An 18536-nucleotide genomic window follows, 5' to 3' on the forward strand; every position below is an offset into this window, starting at 1 on the left:
GAGGACTTTCCTTACGCCCGCATCAGAGCTGGACGTAAGGACTTTACCCCATTGATGAGGCGGGCGGCGCGGATTGTAGCAAGGACGGCCGCCGATCGCAGCCTGGCTGCGCTGGCGGGGACGGGCGGGGCGGGGTGGGATGAGACTCCCCACTCGCCAAGATGGTAGGACTCCAAGTCCCATCCCCTCCACCCGTCCCCACCAGCGCAGCCCCTGCCGCATCAGCCGGAATCTAATTTCCCCCTCATCAGAGCTCGGCGCGGATTGTAGCAAGGACGGCCGCCAATCGCAGCCCGATTGCGCCAGGGGGTTCCGCTGGTTGAAAGAAAGTCCTTCTTTGCACCAAGCGCTTTTCCCTCCCAACTAATTATAACTAATTATATTAATTAGATAGATCAGTGTTTCTCCACCTTGAAGACTTGAAAATATGTGGACTTCAACTCCCAGAATTCTGGGAGTTGAAGTCCACACACTTTCAAGTCTCCAAGGTGGAGAAACACTGAGATAGATGATCCACGGTGTTTATTTTTGGAAAAAAGCGCCTCCTGCTCTGGACTGCCGGGAACGCGATCGCGTCTCTCTCTCTCTCTCTTCCCCCCACCCCCGGCTGTTCCCACCCGGGAATGTTCTGGCGGGCTAGGCGGAGGGTGCGTGTGCGTGCATGTGTGTCAAGGGTGGGGAGGCTAAGAGGGCGAGGTGAGATCCTGGCGGGGACCGCATTTCACCCGCCGAGCTTCCTTTTCCCCCGCCTTTTCCTCCGCTCGCCGACTTCCTTTCTCCCGTGGCTGACAGGTGGGTGGGTTTCCCTCCTCCTCCTCCCTGCTGGACGTGGATCTGCGGCGTGGGTGGCCGTCCTTGTTGCCCGCCGGCAGCAGGTCGCGGCAAAGAGAGGGAGAGGGAGAGAGAGAGAAATGCCGCCGCTCCCCGGCTCGCCTCTTTTTCCCGGGATCGCCGTGATGCTTTGAGTTTTCCTTCTGCGGAGGTGGGGTGGAAAGAAGAAGAAGTGGGGCCCTTCCCCGCTTCTTCTCGGACTACCTAAGTGTTGGGTGCGCTGTCCCCATCTGGGAAAGTAGTGCTGACTCATCAGGTGTCTGGGAACGGGTGGGTATTGTGTGATAATAATTTGTTATCCAGAGCAAATTTTTACAATGGCTACTGTATATTTAATGGGCACAGGCAGGCTGTATATGTTATTCAATGGGCAATGGCAGGCTGTAATTAATGGACACAGGACAGGCTGTATATTCAATGGGCACAGGCAGGACACTGGTAGAATGTATATTATGAGCCTATGAGTTTTGAAGGATTTTAACTCGTGTTTTAGCTTGGTTGCTGAATGAGCTAAGGTTTTTGTACTTTTACAAAAAACACGAGTTTTTTGGGCTGAAAAACTCGGCCTATACTCGAGTATATACGGTGTGTATATATATATATATATATATATATATATATATATATATATATATATATATATATATATATATATATATATATATATATATATATATATCAAGGATACTGGTCACATTTCCTGAAAGTAATATATAGAGCACTTGTGACCTATTGTAGGTCTTAGGAGAAAAAAAAATATAGTATGCAGAAAACACACTAAGTATTCATCAAATCACAATTTTTTCATGTTTTAGCTCTTTTGGCATAAGCGGTATGATGTAAGGAAGTAATAAAATAAACAGTTTTTAATTTCCAAAAGATGAGGATAAGGATAGATTTTTTTCCCCTATCAAAGGCCAGCCATTTAGAGTAGATGAACTTCTGCTTGTTCCCACTGGTATCCTTGAAAAAATCAAGGTGTGGTAATTTCTTAACATTTCAGAACAGTAGGGACAGAGGACCTAATCTAGTTTGTCTGGCTTTGAGTTATCTTAGAGAAAATTAGTTCTCATCATGAATCTTTTCCGAGAATTGCGTGAGCTTCCTTCTCTTAGTCTATGGACCTATTTTGGAGTGCAGCATGACCTGTAGCAACCAGTCCTTAGGCATGTTTACTCAAAAAGTAAGTCAAGGTGTGTTCAGCTGCAGTGACTGCACCCTGTGAATGAATCTCTCTGATCCCAGAGGGTCTTTTGATAAGTCATGTTGTGTCATGTCTTAAAGTTGCAAATATGTACACACTTATAACAATGAGACTTAACTCTAAGAAAACAGGTAGAATTGTACTGGCTGATCTGTGTTGCAAATACAGGTATACTGATGGAAGCACATTGTGTGAAACACTTTGTTTACCACATTGTGGTCATTCTGAATTTGGATAGCCAGACGTGGTAGCTCTGGCTACCAGAAACAAGGACAAATCTAGCCTCTTATTTTTCACTCTTGACTTTTTGTTTGAACAATTGTATTATCACAAGTGGCAGCTATATTCCAGCAGCTAAATAAAAAGGATAGATTACAAGTTTCAAGTACACAACTCAGGAGGAAGTACTTTGGTTACTTTGTGACTTTATTTCTGTACTACTTACTATAGCTAATATTTCTGACATTATTTTCACATATTCCATAAACACACAAACATTTTAGATATATTTTCCATAATTTTTATTCATACAATTTTTAAGTATTTTTTCCAAGATTTAGGGCAAAAATGCTTTTAGAGCAGCTTACAAACTCATCTTTATATATCACCTTGCAGTTTAAAAGACTTGATTGGTGGGGGGGAGTAGGGAGAGAAGGCTAGAGGGAGGAAGTGTCAATTTAGATAGCTTTCAACATTAAACTTTCACATGACAGCTAGAAAAAATTGAGTTTGCAAGTGAGAAAGAGCCAACAACATTGACTTTTCAGCAGTGTTGTTGAAAAAATTATTGCTTCTCATTCCCAGCTGTTCTTCTGAATCTCATTCATGAATGAATTGCACTCATCTCACAAGTTCCTGCAGAATCATTAGGTCTGGAACCATACTTTGTGCTAAGTGACAATGTGGCAACTTTTAGCTTAGCACAAACTCATGAAGTTACTCTTTAGCTTCATCTTATGCCTGAACCAGACCATATTGGCTTATTTTTACATTTCTGGCTTACAATATCTGGATCCAGCTGTTGGCATCATTGCAGCCAAAAAGACTTGACAGACTGAATGCCTGTTTGCAGGTCCTAACATATGCATTTTGAGCAGTCCCTGGAGAGAAAGACCAAGCAAAGTTACCAGAAGTCTTTTCTGGAGAAGACAAAAGGCATATATAAATGTATAATGAATATCAAAAAGGAACTTATTTTGGATCAATTCAGCAATTATCAATGACACCTGGATACCAAATCAACCAAACTGGATTCACCTGCTGAATCAAGAGGTCTCCAAATCAAGTCTAGTCTCTTTCTCCTCCAATCTTTCTCTTTAGGTAGAGGAGCTGTCCATCAGTTGTCTGATACCTAAAGAATATTTTACTCCTCTGAGAACTTTCATTGTTTCTCTGTCACATTGCCCTTGCCTTGCCAGCTTTTAATTAATAGTTATGGCCGCTGTAATTATTCTTCCTGCTCTTCAGTTCCCTGAAGACTATTGAACACAACAGGAAGTGAATAACAACACTGATTTACACACGTGCCTTAGTTGAGCCATTTTCCCCTTGGCTTTCATATTTTATCTTTTAAATCTGCCTTTCATATTTTTTTTAACAGTATATTGTATGTACATGGCTGCTTATGTAAACATCTCTATAATTACTAGGATTAGTTAGTGATTAACTTTCTTCTCATATTTTACCATTGCATTTTGTACTTCGGACAAAGTGCTTCTATATTGATGCCTACATGTTAATGTATTTTGGGTAAATCTGAGTAAAACTGCATAGGTTGTTAGTGTCCCTGGCTACTCTACCCTAGGCCTTGTCAAATAGTATTCCATGATTATAATTTCTAACACTAGGCTCTGTAATCAGAACTCCATTCCCATTTAAGTTTCATTATTTACACTGGCTGGATAGGTTTCCCATACGTTTTTCATAAAGTTTCTTTTCTTCTTTTTTTTTTGCGAGTTCTAAAAACTTGATTAAGAGAGCAATTCTGTCTTCAAAGCCCACTGAGTCTGCTTGAACAGCCCATTCAGTCTGTCACAAACCCTGATAATTTTTAATGATGTACAGTATGTCTTCTTTTGTTCTTCAGTTCAGAGGTGGGTTCCTACTGGTTCGGCTTGGTTTGGCTGAACCAGTAGTGGTATGGTGGCCTGGGTCTGCCACACCCCCAAACCTGTTCTCCGGTCACTGCCATCGATTCCATCATCTTGTTTTTGAGTTCTGCGCAATTTTAATTGAACTGCACATGCATGCGCAAAGAGCGCGCACGAGCGAACCAGCAGTAAAGCCGACCAGAACCCACCCCTGCTTCAGATGCAATATTAATATTCAAAACCTTTGTTCAATTTTGTACAATTTCTTTCTCCCAGAGCCACTGCCGGCATGCAGCTGAGATGGTCTGGGAAAGGGAAGAAGAGGTGAGAAAAATTAGTCTGCTAATATGCATGCAAAAGTGGATCTTAGGATCTACTTCAACTATTTATAAAGCATAATATAGTCATGATTTTATTTGTAGAAGATGAAAACAGTCCATTTTGTCTTAGACTTTCTTTACTTTGGAATGACAAAGCTTTGTGTTGGGATTCAAAAAGGATATAGGCCCATCAAATCTAAATCTAAAGTTTTTTTTAAGGTTGAAGGAAGTGTTTTAAATAAAATGTAGTATTTAGGCATGCCCAATTTTCTGTATGACTCTATATGCTTATTCTTCACAAAACATTAACGTTAATCATTAATTGTGCTCTCTGCCCAATTTATTGTTCTGAATATGAGATTAAATATTAAACAAGTTCAATTTTAACTACCTGTATCAAGGGCACGAATCTGTTGTTTGTGAATGTAACATGGCATTCATTTTTTACAGAAACCGCTTTGCTAAAAACTGAAATGACTGTGCTTTCCTGCACAAATGTCTGTTTTGAGAAAGAGTGTCCATCCTTTACAAACGATAAAATGTATGGATGTTCTTAATTCTTCAATGCTTTGATAAAAACCTCTCTTCTTTTTCCCATGGTTTTTTCCTGAAATAGTGCTGATTTTCTGCCTGTAACATAAATTCTGAACAAGTGGTTTTTCTCCCTGTGTAAACCAGCATTGACTTCATCCTTGGGTCTGTTCTATTATGAATCAGTGAACAACTGTTTGCAACTTCACCCAGGAGCGACTAAGCATTTGCTGCAAGTGATCACCAGATGGCAGTACAGAAGTAAAATCTTTTTCATTGAAGACTTAGAATAAAGAATAGCACTGTTTGGGATTAATTACATTTCTTCACATGAATTTCATGCTTGTCCACAGTAGTCAGGAAAGCTCCTTTTCCTGTAATGATTAGTTATTTGCTAAATGTTTTAAACATTTGACTGCTGTCGGAAGTGAAGGCAACTTTTGCCTATAGAAAACAAATATAAATATTAAGTACTCTGCAGATGGCCTTCCAGAGGAATCTTCAAGGCTGCAATGCTATACATATTTTAGAAGTGCATGGCGTTGACTATATGATTATACTATAGGTGTCCTATTCCTAGCCTTTTGACATCTTGTGGAGAGAATTAATTCATGTAGATTAAAAAAGATGGCAATTCATTTCTTGTTCCATAAGTTTGTGACCTACTGATCCCAGCATCACTCCCCATTGGTCTTGCTGGCTAATACCACTGAGAATTGTATTTCCGACTCTCCACCCCTGAGATCAATATAGGTAGTAGTCCTATTGGTAACACAAAAGAAAAAATATATACCGTAATACATATATAGAATAAATAGAATAAAAAGTATGTTTAGGATAACAGTAACATGGATCAATAGCTATACTCTTGATTCCTGTGTTGCAGTGGTGGGATATGACCGGTACGCCCAGGTACATGTGTACCAGTGCCTGCTGGGAGCACCAGGTACTATTCCGCTATGGTGCTCCAGGGGCCCACCCGCCCACCTTACCTGTATTTGAGCTGTTTGGGGCTTCTGCGCACGGAGCCTATGGTGCTTGCGCGACGTTCCATTGAGCAGCTGGAGCATCGTGGAAGCGTCATGGGCGGTAAGTACGCATGCGTGAGCTGCGTGTGCACACGTGCATACTGCACACATTCATGTGGTGGACGCCTGGCCCCGTTGCACCGTATCGGTTGCACAGGGATCCGGAACACACCACTGCTGTGTTGGAACTTTACTTTTGGCAGGGAAACATTAGAAATCTGTTTCTTGATTAGGATTCTGTGACAGATGCCACTGTGGTACAAAATGTTATCCTGATATCTTACCCCAGTATAGGTAGTCCTTGACATTCAAGGACAATTGGGATCAGAATTTCTGTTGCTAAACAAGACTGTTAAATGAGTCATGCCCAGGTTATCACCTTCTTTTGCCCTGGTTGCTAAGCAAATTGTGGTGATTGTTAAGTGAATTATGTGGCCATTAAGTGAATCCTTCCTTTGACTTTGCTTGTCAGAATCACACAACCCCAGGACACTGCAACTGTTGTAAATACATGCTGGTTTTAAATACAAGCAACCAAATTTTGATCATGTGACCATGAGGAGGCTGCAACAGTCATAAGTCACTTTTCCATCATGTAACTTTGGTCACTAATTGAATGTTGCAAGTCAAGAACTACCTATATCTGGTTAATATTGCTGGTGATCTACCTACACAGGAAGACTTTGCATTCCTTCACTTATGCCTGTGCCGCCTTCTGTTTCTGACAGGGAATTTTTTCAAATGGCCAAGGGAATAGCAATTTCTTCCTCCTGATGCTGGATAAGTGGAAAGCATCATTCAATATGTGCTCTTTTGCCATAGCTTTCATGAGGTTAGAGGGAAAACATAGATAAAGCTAAGGAGTTAAATACAAAATGGTGGAATTGTCTGTTAGCAAATGTGCTTCTGCTTCTTAGCACTCAGGTTAATATTTTTTCTGTGGTCTCTGACAATTGGAAATACATTTTTATGCTCTCAATTGTAGCACTGGTTTCTTGTTATGCATGTTGTGTTTCTTTTTATTACTTTGATTATTTATTTATTTATGTTTCCCCGAAAATACAACAGGGTCTTATTTTCTTTTGACCCCCAAAATAATCACTTGGCCTTATTTTTTGGGAGGTATTATTTTTGAGGTGTAGGAAGCGGTGAGAGTGGGCACCTCATGGCAGCTGCTGTGTTGCAATATTTTTTGGGGGAGGCTTATTTTCAGGGGAGGGCTTATTTTAGCATATGTGCTCAAAAGCCCGATTGGGCTTATTATCTGGGGAGGTCTTATTTTCAGGGAAACATTTTGCGCTGCCTTGTTATAATCTGCAGTTTGCAACAATAGACTTAGTTCTTACTTAACAGCTACTGTACCTTCAAAAACCAACCAACCAAGATTTATGACCTTTAGTTACCTGAAACAGTCTCTTCTGATTGCTTCCCTTGATACATGGCAATTTTATATAATTATCTTCATATAATTCCCACACTTGAATAATCAATTTACTTATTCAGACCAATCTGTCACATTGCAAGCAACAAGAATTTAATCTGTTTCCTTGCTTGGTTGTTCGGAAGTTAAAGCATTACACTTTAATAACACTTTAATAAGTAAGTGGATATAATTATGAGCTTTGATATGACATTAATATAGCAAATGGAAAAAAATAGCCACTGATGCCAAGCATATTTTATGCATTTATTTTCAAATTTTCTAGCTCCTATTTTGGGGGAAATGTGTATAAAACATTCACACTTAAGAATATATATTTTAATGATATTTTTATGACACCACACATTCTATAAAAGCATAATAGTAAATTTTACTCCTGGTGATTACATTCCTCTTCAAGGTTTGTTGTTATTATTTTTAAATGTCCTAGTCTAGGGACAACTTTTGGATTGTTTGGTGGCCTCCCACCCAAGTTCTAAAAAGATTTGATCTTGTTAACAAGGGTGGTATTTGCTTACCTTCCCTACCGGTTTGCAAATGTGAGCACGCACCACGTCAGTGCATGCGCGCCGCCTTCCACGCATGTGCTATGTCTAAAAAAATGACTTAAATGCGATGCCGCAGAGCCTGGGCATTGATGCCAGAGATTTTCGCTATCAGTTTGGGCAAACCGGTCAGAACCGGCAGAATACCACCTCTGATCTTGTATATCTTTTTATGTGTGTGTATCTATTGTTGTTTTTATCAGCTACAGTTGGTTTGAGAGCCAGATTGGTATGGTGATTTAAGACCCCAGACTAGAAGCCAGAAGAACTTTGAATTCTAACTCTGCCTTGGGTACAAAGCCAGCTGGATGACCTTGGGCCAGTAAGTCTCTCAGCTTTAGGAAGAAGGAAGCAAGGGCAAAACCTCTTCTGAAGCCTTGGCAAGAAAACTGCAGCGACTTGTCCAGATAGTCAACATGAGTCAATACTGACTTGAAGAACCAACAAGAAACAAGGTTAGTTTAAGTGATGCCACAGGCTTAAATGAGCGGCAGAAGGAAAAATATTAAAGATATGGAGAGCAATCATACTAAATGAACATCATATTAACTAAAATGATTCAATTTTTTTGTCCTGGACTTACTTAGTTCTTGAATTAGTGCCCTTGGCCACATGTACATTTTTAATCCAAAAAAAGTCTGCACAATCTGTCTGAAAGATCTTTGTAACTGCTTCTCCTTTGCAGCCACCAGTATTCCGAAGTGATCCACAAGCATTCAAAACACATTTTTGAGGAAGAACAGAGAAGTCCAAGAAACTTCTCCCTGTTCCATTATTAGAAGCTCTCAAATGAATTTGTATCTTCTTCAGACAGAAGAACTTGGCTCCACATTTAGTAATGGCAATCAGAATATGGCAGCCAGATTGTTAACTGGCTGACTGTCAAGAACATTGTTCTAGCTTTTAAAAATTCTCTTGAGAGATTCTAACTTGCTCCAGAATTCAGTTTCTTATCCTGGACTCAGTTTGCTATCTTCCAAGCAGCCTGAAATTAGACAATGGTAGTCAATGGAGAGATGGCCTTTTCTGTAATAGCATTCTAGTTTATGGACCCTTTTGTCTACATATATTTACCTATTTGTTTCTTTGCCCTCTTTTAGTTTCCAGGCAAAGACTGAAAGTTGTGTTCTTTTGTAGTTATATACTGAAAATCATTAACAATATTTTATTATTTTGGGATTATGGGAATCTCAAATAAGGTATACCTAGCAAATGGCTTGCAAGACTCTGCTTAGATAGAAGTTATGCTATTTGGTAAATCATTAGATGCTCCGTCACTGTTTTAAGCATAGCAGATATGCTGTGGAATGCATTGATGGCAAATCAGTTTTACTGGAGAAGATACAGGAGGAAAATGATTGAAAGGGGGTGGAGCCATCATAGCATACAAACAGCACAAGTAAGACCACTTGTATTTAAATCAATAGAATACAGCTGGAAGTCTTCTAGTCCAGCTCCTTGCTCAAGCAGGAAACCCTATACTAGCGATGGCGAAACTTTTTTGGCTCGCGTGCCATAAGCGGGGGGAGTGCAGGGAGGGTCGTACCACACCCATAATGCAATGCGTGATCCCGCAGCACACATGCTCAAATGACAGGTTCTCCCCCCATTTTTTGCATGCTTTTTTCGCCCTCCCCAGGCTCCAGAGGCTTTATAGGAGCCTGGGGAGGGCGAAAAGAGTCCCCTGGAGGTCCTTCAGGGGCTTCTCTGAAGGCTCCAGAGCGCAGAAAACTGACCCTACATGTAAACCAAAAGTTCGGGAATGGACTTCTGGTTTGCTGGTTTGAGAGCCGAGGTGGCACAGTGGGTAGAATGCAGTACTGCAGGCCACTTCAGCTGACTGTTATCTGCAGTTCAGTGGTTCAGATCTCACCGGCTCAGGGTTGACTCAGCCTTCCAGCCTTCCGAGGTGGGTAAAATGAGGACCCAGATTGTGGGGGCAATATGCTGACTCTGTAAACCGCTTAGAGAGGGCTGAAAGCCCTATGAAGCGGTATATAAGTCTAACTGCTATTGCTATTGCTATTGCTCGTAGGACCGGTTTAAGCCCTCTGGAGCCTTCAGGGACCTTCAGGAGGCTTCCCTGAAGGCTCTGGAGGACAAAAAACGACCAAACAAGCAAACCGGAAGTCACTTCTGGTTTGCTCGTATGACCATTTTTAGAGCCTTCAGGGACCTTCTTCCCTTCTTCTTCTTCTTTTTGCGCTCCGGAGGCTTCAGGGAAGCTGCTGAAGCCTTCGGAGGGCCTCACCGGGGGGGTGGGGGGAGGCTGTTTTCACCTTCCCCAGGCTCCTATAAAGCCTCTGGAGCCTGGGAAGGGCAAAAATGGTGTTAAAAAAGGCTGAACTCAGCTGGCCAGCGCGCACATGTGCGCTGGCCAGCTGACAGGGTAACACCTCGCGTGCTCTGACAAATGGCTATGTGTGCCACCTGTGGCACACATGCCATAGGTTCGCCATCCTGGCCCTATACCATTTCAGATAGGTGCCTGTCTAGTCTCTTCTTTAAAACCTCCAGTGATGAAACACCCGCAACTTCTGAAGGCACACAGTTCCACTGGTTAATTGTTCTCACTGTTAGGAAGTTTCTTCTTAATTCCAGGTTGCTTTTCTCCTTGATTAGTTTCCATCCATTGTTTCTTGTCCTGCCCTTTGGTGCTTTGGAATATAAATTGACCCCCTCCTCTTTGTGGCAGTCTCTGAAATACCGGAATATTGCTATCCTGTGCCCCTTAGTCCCTCTTTTCTCTAGACTAGTCAAACCCAAATCCTGCAACCGTTCTTCATATGTTTTAGTCTTCAGGCCTTTAATCATCTTAGTTGCTCTTCTTTGCACTTTTTCTAAAGTCTCAACATCTTTTTTGTAATGTGGTGACCAAAACTGGAGGCAGCATTCCAGTATTTTCCATTCCTTTCATTAGTATCTACTAAAGTAGCTTTACAAAAATATCAGATTTGGTGCAAATAACTCCTCCTTTCTTAACAATGGGATGGGGAGAATAAAACATGGCTACCCTTACTATCCTAATTTGTTAATGCTACAACACAGCATAGATATAATGGTGCTTCAGAATCTTGGCAAGAAGATAGTGATTTGTAAAAGCTTTTATAAGCAAAGGATGTCACTCTTTTTTATTCCTATCTGACTCTAATAACAGTGGGGCATGCCAATAGGCCAATAGCCAGCTGTGCTATTTGGACAATTGGAGTAATCCATGACTGGTGTGGTGATATAAGGATATATTGTCAGTCACAAAAACTAGGTGCACATTGATTTATTGCTAGAAGCCTATTGCACAAAAATCTTTTCAATTAATGGTCAGCCTCTCATTACAATTAATAAGGGTCAATGCAGGGGTGAAATTCAGCCGGTTCTGACAGGTTCTGGAGAACAGGTAGCGGGAATTTTGAGTATGGCAGAGAACCAGAAAATACCTCTAGCTGGCCCCAGAGTGGAATGGGAATAGATATTTTGCAATATCCTTTCCCCAGGAGTGGGAAGGAAATGGGGATTTTGCAGTATCCTTCCCCTGCCTGCCCACCAAGCCACGCCCACAGAAATGGTAGTAAAAAAAAATTGAATTTCACCACTGGGTCAGGGTTACTTAAGGGGTACTTAATGGTTTCGTTCACTTGTGGCTATGTAAGGATTCTAGGCTTAACCCCTTTCACTCCACTGCCAGGTTCTGTCATTTCTTCTCCTACATATACGGTGGTAATGGGCAGCACATCTGTCATGACTTCCTTGATTCACTTCAGTTATGGATAACATCCTTCCCCCAGTGTAGGCACAGGTTGGTTTTTCTGGGAAACTGGGAGTTTGCAATTTGTCATCTTCCTGTTCTTTTTATGGTTCTGGTTCTGTATTTCTACCATTAGTATTTTCATTCTGGCACCTAATTTTGTGTTTCTGGTTGTATGCTTTTCTGTTGTATCTCCATTCAGTGTCTATTGGACTGATGTATTCCTACTTCTAGTGTTATGCAAGTATAAGATTGGTAACTGCAGTTAGCTGCTGTTATGTTTCATTGGAATTTCTTGCATTTTTTAAAATCTTTGGTGTGATTGTAGCATAAAAGGCAAAGTAAAAATAATGAGAATCAGATTTTTTCCCTTTGTTTCAGCACAAATTTAGTTTGAATGGGTATTGATTATATTATAAGTACAAAGATAGCTAGTTCCAGAAGAAACACGCCAAAACATATGAAAAATGGTTGCAGGAATTGGATATATCTTATCTAGTGAAAAGAAGGACTAGGGGAGACATGGTAGCAGTGTTCCAATATTTGACGGGCTACAACAAAGAAGAGGAGATCAACCTATTTTCCAGAGCATTAGAAGGAAGGACAAGAAGGAATAGATGGAAACTAGTCAAGGAGAGAAGCAACCTAGAAATATGGAGTAATTTTCTGAGAACAATCTAAGCCTGTGGAATGGCTTAAATTCATAAGTTATGGGTGCCCCATCACTTTCAAGAAGAGACTGGACGGCCATTTGTCTGAAATGGTATAGGGTCTCCTCCTCAAGCAGTGGGTTGGATTAGATGACTTCCAAGATCTCTTCCAACACTGTTATTCTATGTTCTAAACATAACAATATATCTGGTTTGACGTTCTTTTAGCAGCTGTCACAGGGTGATAAGATTGTCTTCAATTAAACCTTTCAGCATATAATCCCTGCGGAGGGGGAGTAGCTTCCGAAAGTCAAGCCTCAGCAGGAAGTGATCTGACCATGACAAGGGCAAGGTCTCTATCCCCCTTAGTTCAAGATCACGTCTCCACTGCCCCGAGAGAAACACAAGGTCGAGTGTGTGTTCGGCTCTATGAGTCGGACCCTGAATTACCTGGGTCAAGTCCATGGTTGTCATGGAAGCCATGAACTCCTGCGCTCCATCAGAGCGTTCACCCAGTGATGGCAAGTTGAAGTCTCCCAGTACTATTAGTCTGGGAAACTCAACTGCCAACCCAGCTACTGACTCTAGGAGGGCAGGCAGGGCTGTTGAGACGCAGCTGGGAGGTAGGTACATCAGAAACAGGCCCACTTGAACCCCTAGGTCCAACTTCAAGAGCAGAGACTCACACCCCACAGTCTCTGGAGCAGGAATCCTGCAAGGGACTAATGATCTTTGGATAATAACTGCCACTCCCCCACCCCTTTTCTGATGTCGAGGTTGTTGGAGCACCTGAAACCCTTCTAGGCACATTTCCGAGAGGGGGACTCCTCCCTCATCTCCCAGCCAGGTTTCAGTAATACATGCCAGGTCCGCCCCCTCGTCGAGTATTAAGTCCCGGACGAGGGGAGCTTTATGGATCACAGACCTGGCATTTAGCAACAGCAACTTGGGTCCAGGGCCCTGGCTTATTTTGTCACCAGGTTCTGGAGTTGAGCTTACAGGGCCGGAACAAGGGATCGCTGTAACATAGCGAGCCCTCCTTCCCCGGTAATGGCTAGCCCTGTAGCCCCCATCATACCTGCCCTTCCCAACCATGACCAGAATGCTCCGACATGCCCCCATCCCCGTAGACCCCCCTCCCTCTCCCATGGTCCCCGTTTTTCTCAGCAGGCCACATCTATCAATCATTCTAGGGCCAGAGGTAGGCCTGGGCCCCCCACCACGTCTGCTTATGCACTCAGTGGAGGGGGCACCAGACTGTATTCCTGGCCCTCTCATGTATACTACACAACCATTCTCTCATTCATACATGGTGTGTAGTCTTGGACCTTGTAGGTCCAAGTTTTAAAAAGTTTTGTTCTGCATAAGATAAGATTTTATGCCAAATTAAATTCCCAGTGCTTGAATTGGACAGATTTTCAGCAGCATTAGAGGACTGGCCACCTTCTGAGATAGCGTTCAATTTCTTGATCTAGCATAAACCTCAGAATTTTCCAGGGATCTCCAATTCAATACTTAATTTGCATAACATATTGAGATGAGTCAAGATCTGCTGGGTTACCAACTACAAATTAGTAGGATGTAGTGGCCACCAGACTAGAAACTGAGAGACTATGAGTTTTAGTCTTGCATTGGGCACAAAGCCAGCTGGTGACCTTGGGGGGGGGAGGTGTCAATCTCCCCCGTCCCTCCCTCCTCAACTTTCTCAACTATACGAGGAAGACAAGGCCAAACCACTTCTGAAATTTCACTAAGAAAATTGTAGAAACTTGTCCAGTTAGTCAAGAGTAAGCAACACTTATTCCAAAACTCCCCCCACCAAAAAACCCCCCAAACAAATCCAATTTGGAAGGAAAAAAAATACAGATTAGCAGCACAATGGGTCTCCAAATCAGCTCTGGAAGAACTCTCATATTCCAGAGCAAAACACATGGAAGTTTTGAGGATATCAGATGATATGATGAAAGCATTATGTAGAAGATATCCATAACAAGTGCCACCAATGGTATATGTCAGTGATGACAAACCTTTATGTCCTCGCATGCAAAAATTGTGCACCCATGTGTGATAGCGTACACGTGCATGCACACACCCATAATGCAATGCACCCTGTCCCCTGAGCATGCATTCACAACACTCCTACACTCCCCCGCGCATGCGTATGACCCCCTGCACATGCATGTGACACCCCCATGCCCCATTTTTGGCCTAGCAGGTCTTCCTGAAGCTGCCTGGGACCAAAAACAGTTTCCCCCTGCCCCCACGCATGCGTGCGCAATCCCACTCTACCCCCCACCCCCGTGAGCCTTTCTCACATGCATGGCAGAGACCTGAAAATCAGCTGGCCAGCAGGAGGCGCATGTGCTGGGCGACGGCTCACATGCCCACAGAGAGTGCTCGTATACCACCTGTGGCATGTGTGCCATAGATTCACCATCAAGGGTATATGTGATGTAATAGTCATCCGTGCCCTGATATCTGGAATTCCAAAGCATATAACATGATGCTAGATGCCAAGGAAAACTTTGTGTGAAACAACCACAGACATTTTCATAATTATCCCTGTGTTGTGGGTCAGGGACTGAACAGACACCAGCTGTGGATTTGCTTGAAGAATTTAGAACAGGAATAATTTGTATAAACTGCACACTGCAGTTGTGAAAGCTGAAAAAATGGAAAATTTATAGCATGATGCAAGGGAAGACATAAGAATATTTCTAAGAAAGAGATAATAGATACAGTATATATAAGGTGACAAGACGTCCCGCATTTGGCGGTACAGGCACGCCTTCTCATAATTTTTCCCGCGTCCCAGGCCATTCCCAAAAGATCCCGCTTAATATTGGCGCCTTCTTCGACTTGCTCCCCCGCCCATCCGCTGCCGCTTGCATGGACGGGGTAGCGTAGCGAGCGAGCGGGCGGATGGGCGGGGGAGCGAGCTCGCCTTTCCAGCCCCACTTCCAGACAAGCCGTGGGACAAGCCTCCGTGAAAAGAGCCACCTGGGGCCGCCGCTTCTTCTCCAAACTCAGAGTAAGTGATGAGCGGGGCGAGTGAGCGGGTGGATGGTGGTGGGATCGCCGCCCACTGCACTGCAGCTGACTCGCCCCGGGCCGGGCGGGCTGGGAGGCTTTGGGCATCCGGGCGGGAAGAGCGCGGAGGAAGGCAGAGCGGCGCTCGACGCGACTCTGCTACTTCTGCTGGGGGAGCCCCTAGATAGGGAAGGCGGGTGGCAGGGCGGAGCAAGGGAGCGCAAGCGGCGGATCCCGGGCTCATATGCAGACGGAGCTCTCCAGGCACAGGAGCACTGGAAAAGTGCTCCACTCATGCACCCACCGGGACGGAGCACGCTCGCTCGCTCGCTCCAGCCCTGCCTGCCAGCAAGCTAAAGTACCAGCATGACTTGAAGTGCTGGCTTGCCGCTTGCCTTCCACTTCAGCCCGCGCGGAAGGCAATCCAGCACTTCAAAGTCATGCCGGCAGTTTAGAACTTGGCCGCCATTCAGTGAAACATTTTTCGCTGAATGGCAGCCGAGGGGCACGCTAAAGTGCCGGCATGACTTTGAAGTGCTGGCTTGCTGCTTGCCTTCCACGTCGGCCCGCGCGGAAGGCAATCCAGCACTTCAAAGTCATGCCAGCAGTTTGGAACTCGGCCGCCATTCAGCGAAACATGTTTCGCTGAATGGCGGCCGAGGGGCACGCTAAAGTGCTGGCATGACTTTGAAGTGCTGGCTTGCCGCTTGCCTTCCACTTCGGCCCGCGCGGAAGGCAATCCAGCACTTCAAAGTCATGCCGGCAGTTTAGAACTCGGCCGCCATTCAGCAAAACATGTTTCGCTGAATGGTGGCTGAGGGGCACGCTAAAGTGCCGGCATGACTTTGAAGTGCTGGCTTGCTGCTTGCCTTCCACGTCGGCCCGCGCGGAAGGCAATCCAGCACTTCAAAGTCATGCCGGCAGTTTAGAACTCGGCCGCCATTCAGCGAAACATGTTTCGCTGAATGGCGGCCGAGGGGCACGCTAAAGTGCCGGCATGACTTTGAAGTGCTGGCTTGCCGCTTGCCTTTCACGTCGGCCTGCGCAAAACATGTGTCGCTGAATGGCGGCTGAGCCCTGCCAGCAGCCTTCCGTGCCGGCCGGCCATTCAGCGCTCGCACCCAGCACTCGCACGCCCACAGGACGGCGCCGGGGAAGAGAGGAACTGCACGGGTCCCGCCGCTCATGGTATGGGCAAGGGTTGGCCGGCTGGGGGTGGGGGTGGCTGCTGCTGAAGCCTTGCAATCCTGGGCGGGGAAGGCGAAGGTTCGCTCCAGAGCTGCAGAAGACCATTGCACCGGGAGGCCTCCGCCCCAGGGATCCCCCGCTCCACCCATTCGGATTATCCCCAAACCCAAAGCAGCCTGGGCGCAGGGGTGCAGGCCAGGGAAGACGGGGTTTGGGGGCTCAGAGGAGGAAGGGGCGATCTCCCCCTCCATTCGTCTGTCCTGCTGCAGAGCTCCTCCTGGGGGAGGGGGAGGCGGCGAGTGCGCTGTTCCCCGTTTGCAAGACCAGCCCTCCACCTTCTTGTCCCGTTGGGAAGGGGGTGTGTGGGAGACAAGAAGGGGGCAGGCTTTATGTGGCCGGCGTGGAGGTGGCGTTCGGCCATCTGAACTCGGGCGCCGTTGTTGGCTTGAGAACCGCTCTCTTCGGTTCGCGAGGACGCACTGGTTTCGTCTATTTCGGCAAACGCGGTGACGCTAACTGCGCCGACAGAAGCTACTGGTTGGTGTGGGAGGACCCGGCTGTCTTGCCTCCATGGCTTTTGTTGACGCTGCCACTACTGGTGCTGCTTGTGCAAGGGAGGGATTCGGGACAGGACAAGGAGCAGCTGAACGCCTCTCTTAACCTGCTTTCGAGCGCTGCCTGGGCAGAAAAGACGTGAGAGCTCTCCCCAACCGCTCCAAATTGGCTGGAGGAGGAGGAGGTGGTGGTGGTGGCTGATCCGCTGATGCTCAGATCCATTCCATTGTATTTGTATCCCCCGTAAGAGCTGGCGTGCATGTTGCCTGGATCTCTATAGCAGTGTTTTTCAACCTTTTTTGTGCAAAGGCACACTTTTTTCATGAAAAAAATCACGAGGCACACCACCATTAGAAAATGTTAAAAAAAATTAACTCTGTGCCTATATTGACTATATATAAAGTGTTTTTCCCACGGCACACCTTACACTATGTCACGGCACACTAGTGTGCCGCGGCACAGTGGTTGAAAAACACTGCTCTATAGGATCCATCCATGGATCTGCCGGCCCCATAATTTAACAGCTGATAGTCTGGGGCATTAGGGTAGCGTCCTGAGAACGAATGTACAAAGTAATAACTCATGTGGGTTTGTATCTTGGAGGGCTTGATTTGGGGTTTGTGGTGGTTATAGCCCCCATGCTTGAGAATTTATGATGTATTAATGAGTTATAGCGGCGGTGCCTCCCCCTCCCCCTCCTCTGCTAGGAACACCTCAGCTGGGCAGGCAGGGGTGCTGGGCTTTGCCGGCTTCAGCTCAGCCGCAGCGTCAGTCAGCAGATTTTAAGAAGAGACACTGGACAGCTGCTTGTCTAAAATGGATAAGATCTCCTGCTTGAGTGGGGGAAGGACTAGAAGACCTCCAAGGTCCCCTCCAGCTAATTCTGATTTGACCAGAGCCCTGGTCAACAGTTGCAACACCGACATTGTGGAATGAGGGTTGCAATGGCCATTGCAAGCCACTAAATGGACTTTCCAGCCCCTGTTGTCTTTCTTAGAGAAGAATGCAGAATACCGGAGCTGGAGGTCATCTAGTCCAACCCCCTGCTCAAGCAGGAGACCTGATACCATTTCAGGCAAACTGTTGTACATTATCTTTTTCAAAACCTCCTGTGATGGATCACCCACAACTTCTGGAGGGAAGCTGTTCCACTGGTTAATTGTCCTCACTGTCAGGAAATTTCTCCGTAGTTCTAGGTTCTTCTCTCCCTGGTTAGTTTCCATCAATTGCTTCTTGTCCTTCAGGGGCTTTGGAGAATAGGTTGACCCCTTCTTCTTTGGGGCAGCCCCTCAAATATTGGAAGACTGCCATCATGTCACTCCTAGATCTTCTTTTCTATAGACTAGAAATCCACAATTCCTGCAACTGTTCTTCATATATT

At 44.9% G+C, this 18536-nt stretch overlaps 1 protein-coding gene across 1 annotated transcript in view; it reads right to left on the bottom strand.

Annotated features, from left to right (window-relative positions):
* LOC116523855 (homeobox protein Hox-B5-like) overlaps window positions 1–17752 on the bottom strand; it is a 33671-nt gene extending 15919 nt beyond the window's left edge. The window contains 3 exon segments of the mRNA XM_032238944.1: window positions 17028–17134; window positions 17137–17429; window positions 17630–17752. Coding sequence (XP_032094835.1) covers window positions 17028–17134; window positions 17137–17429; window positions 17630–17739 — 510 coding nt within the window. The 5' untranslated portion in view covers window positions 17740–17752.
* Window positions 17753–18536: the final 784 nt, after the last annotated feature.

Source organism: Thamnophis elegans, chromosome 1, assembly GCF_009769535.1.
Source record: "Thamnophis elegans isolate rThaEle1 chromosome 1, rThaEle1.pri, whole genome shotgun sequence".
NCBI classification, from domain to species: Eukaryota; Metazoa; Chordata; class Lepidosauria; order Squamata; family Colubridae; genus Thamnophis; species Thamnophis elegans.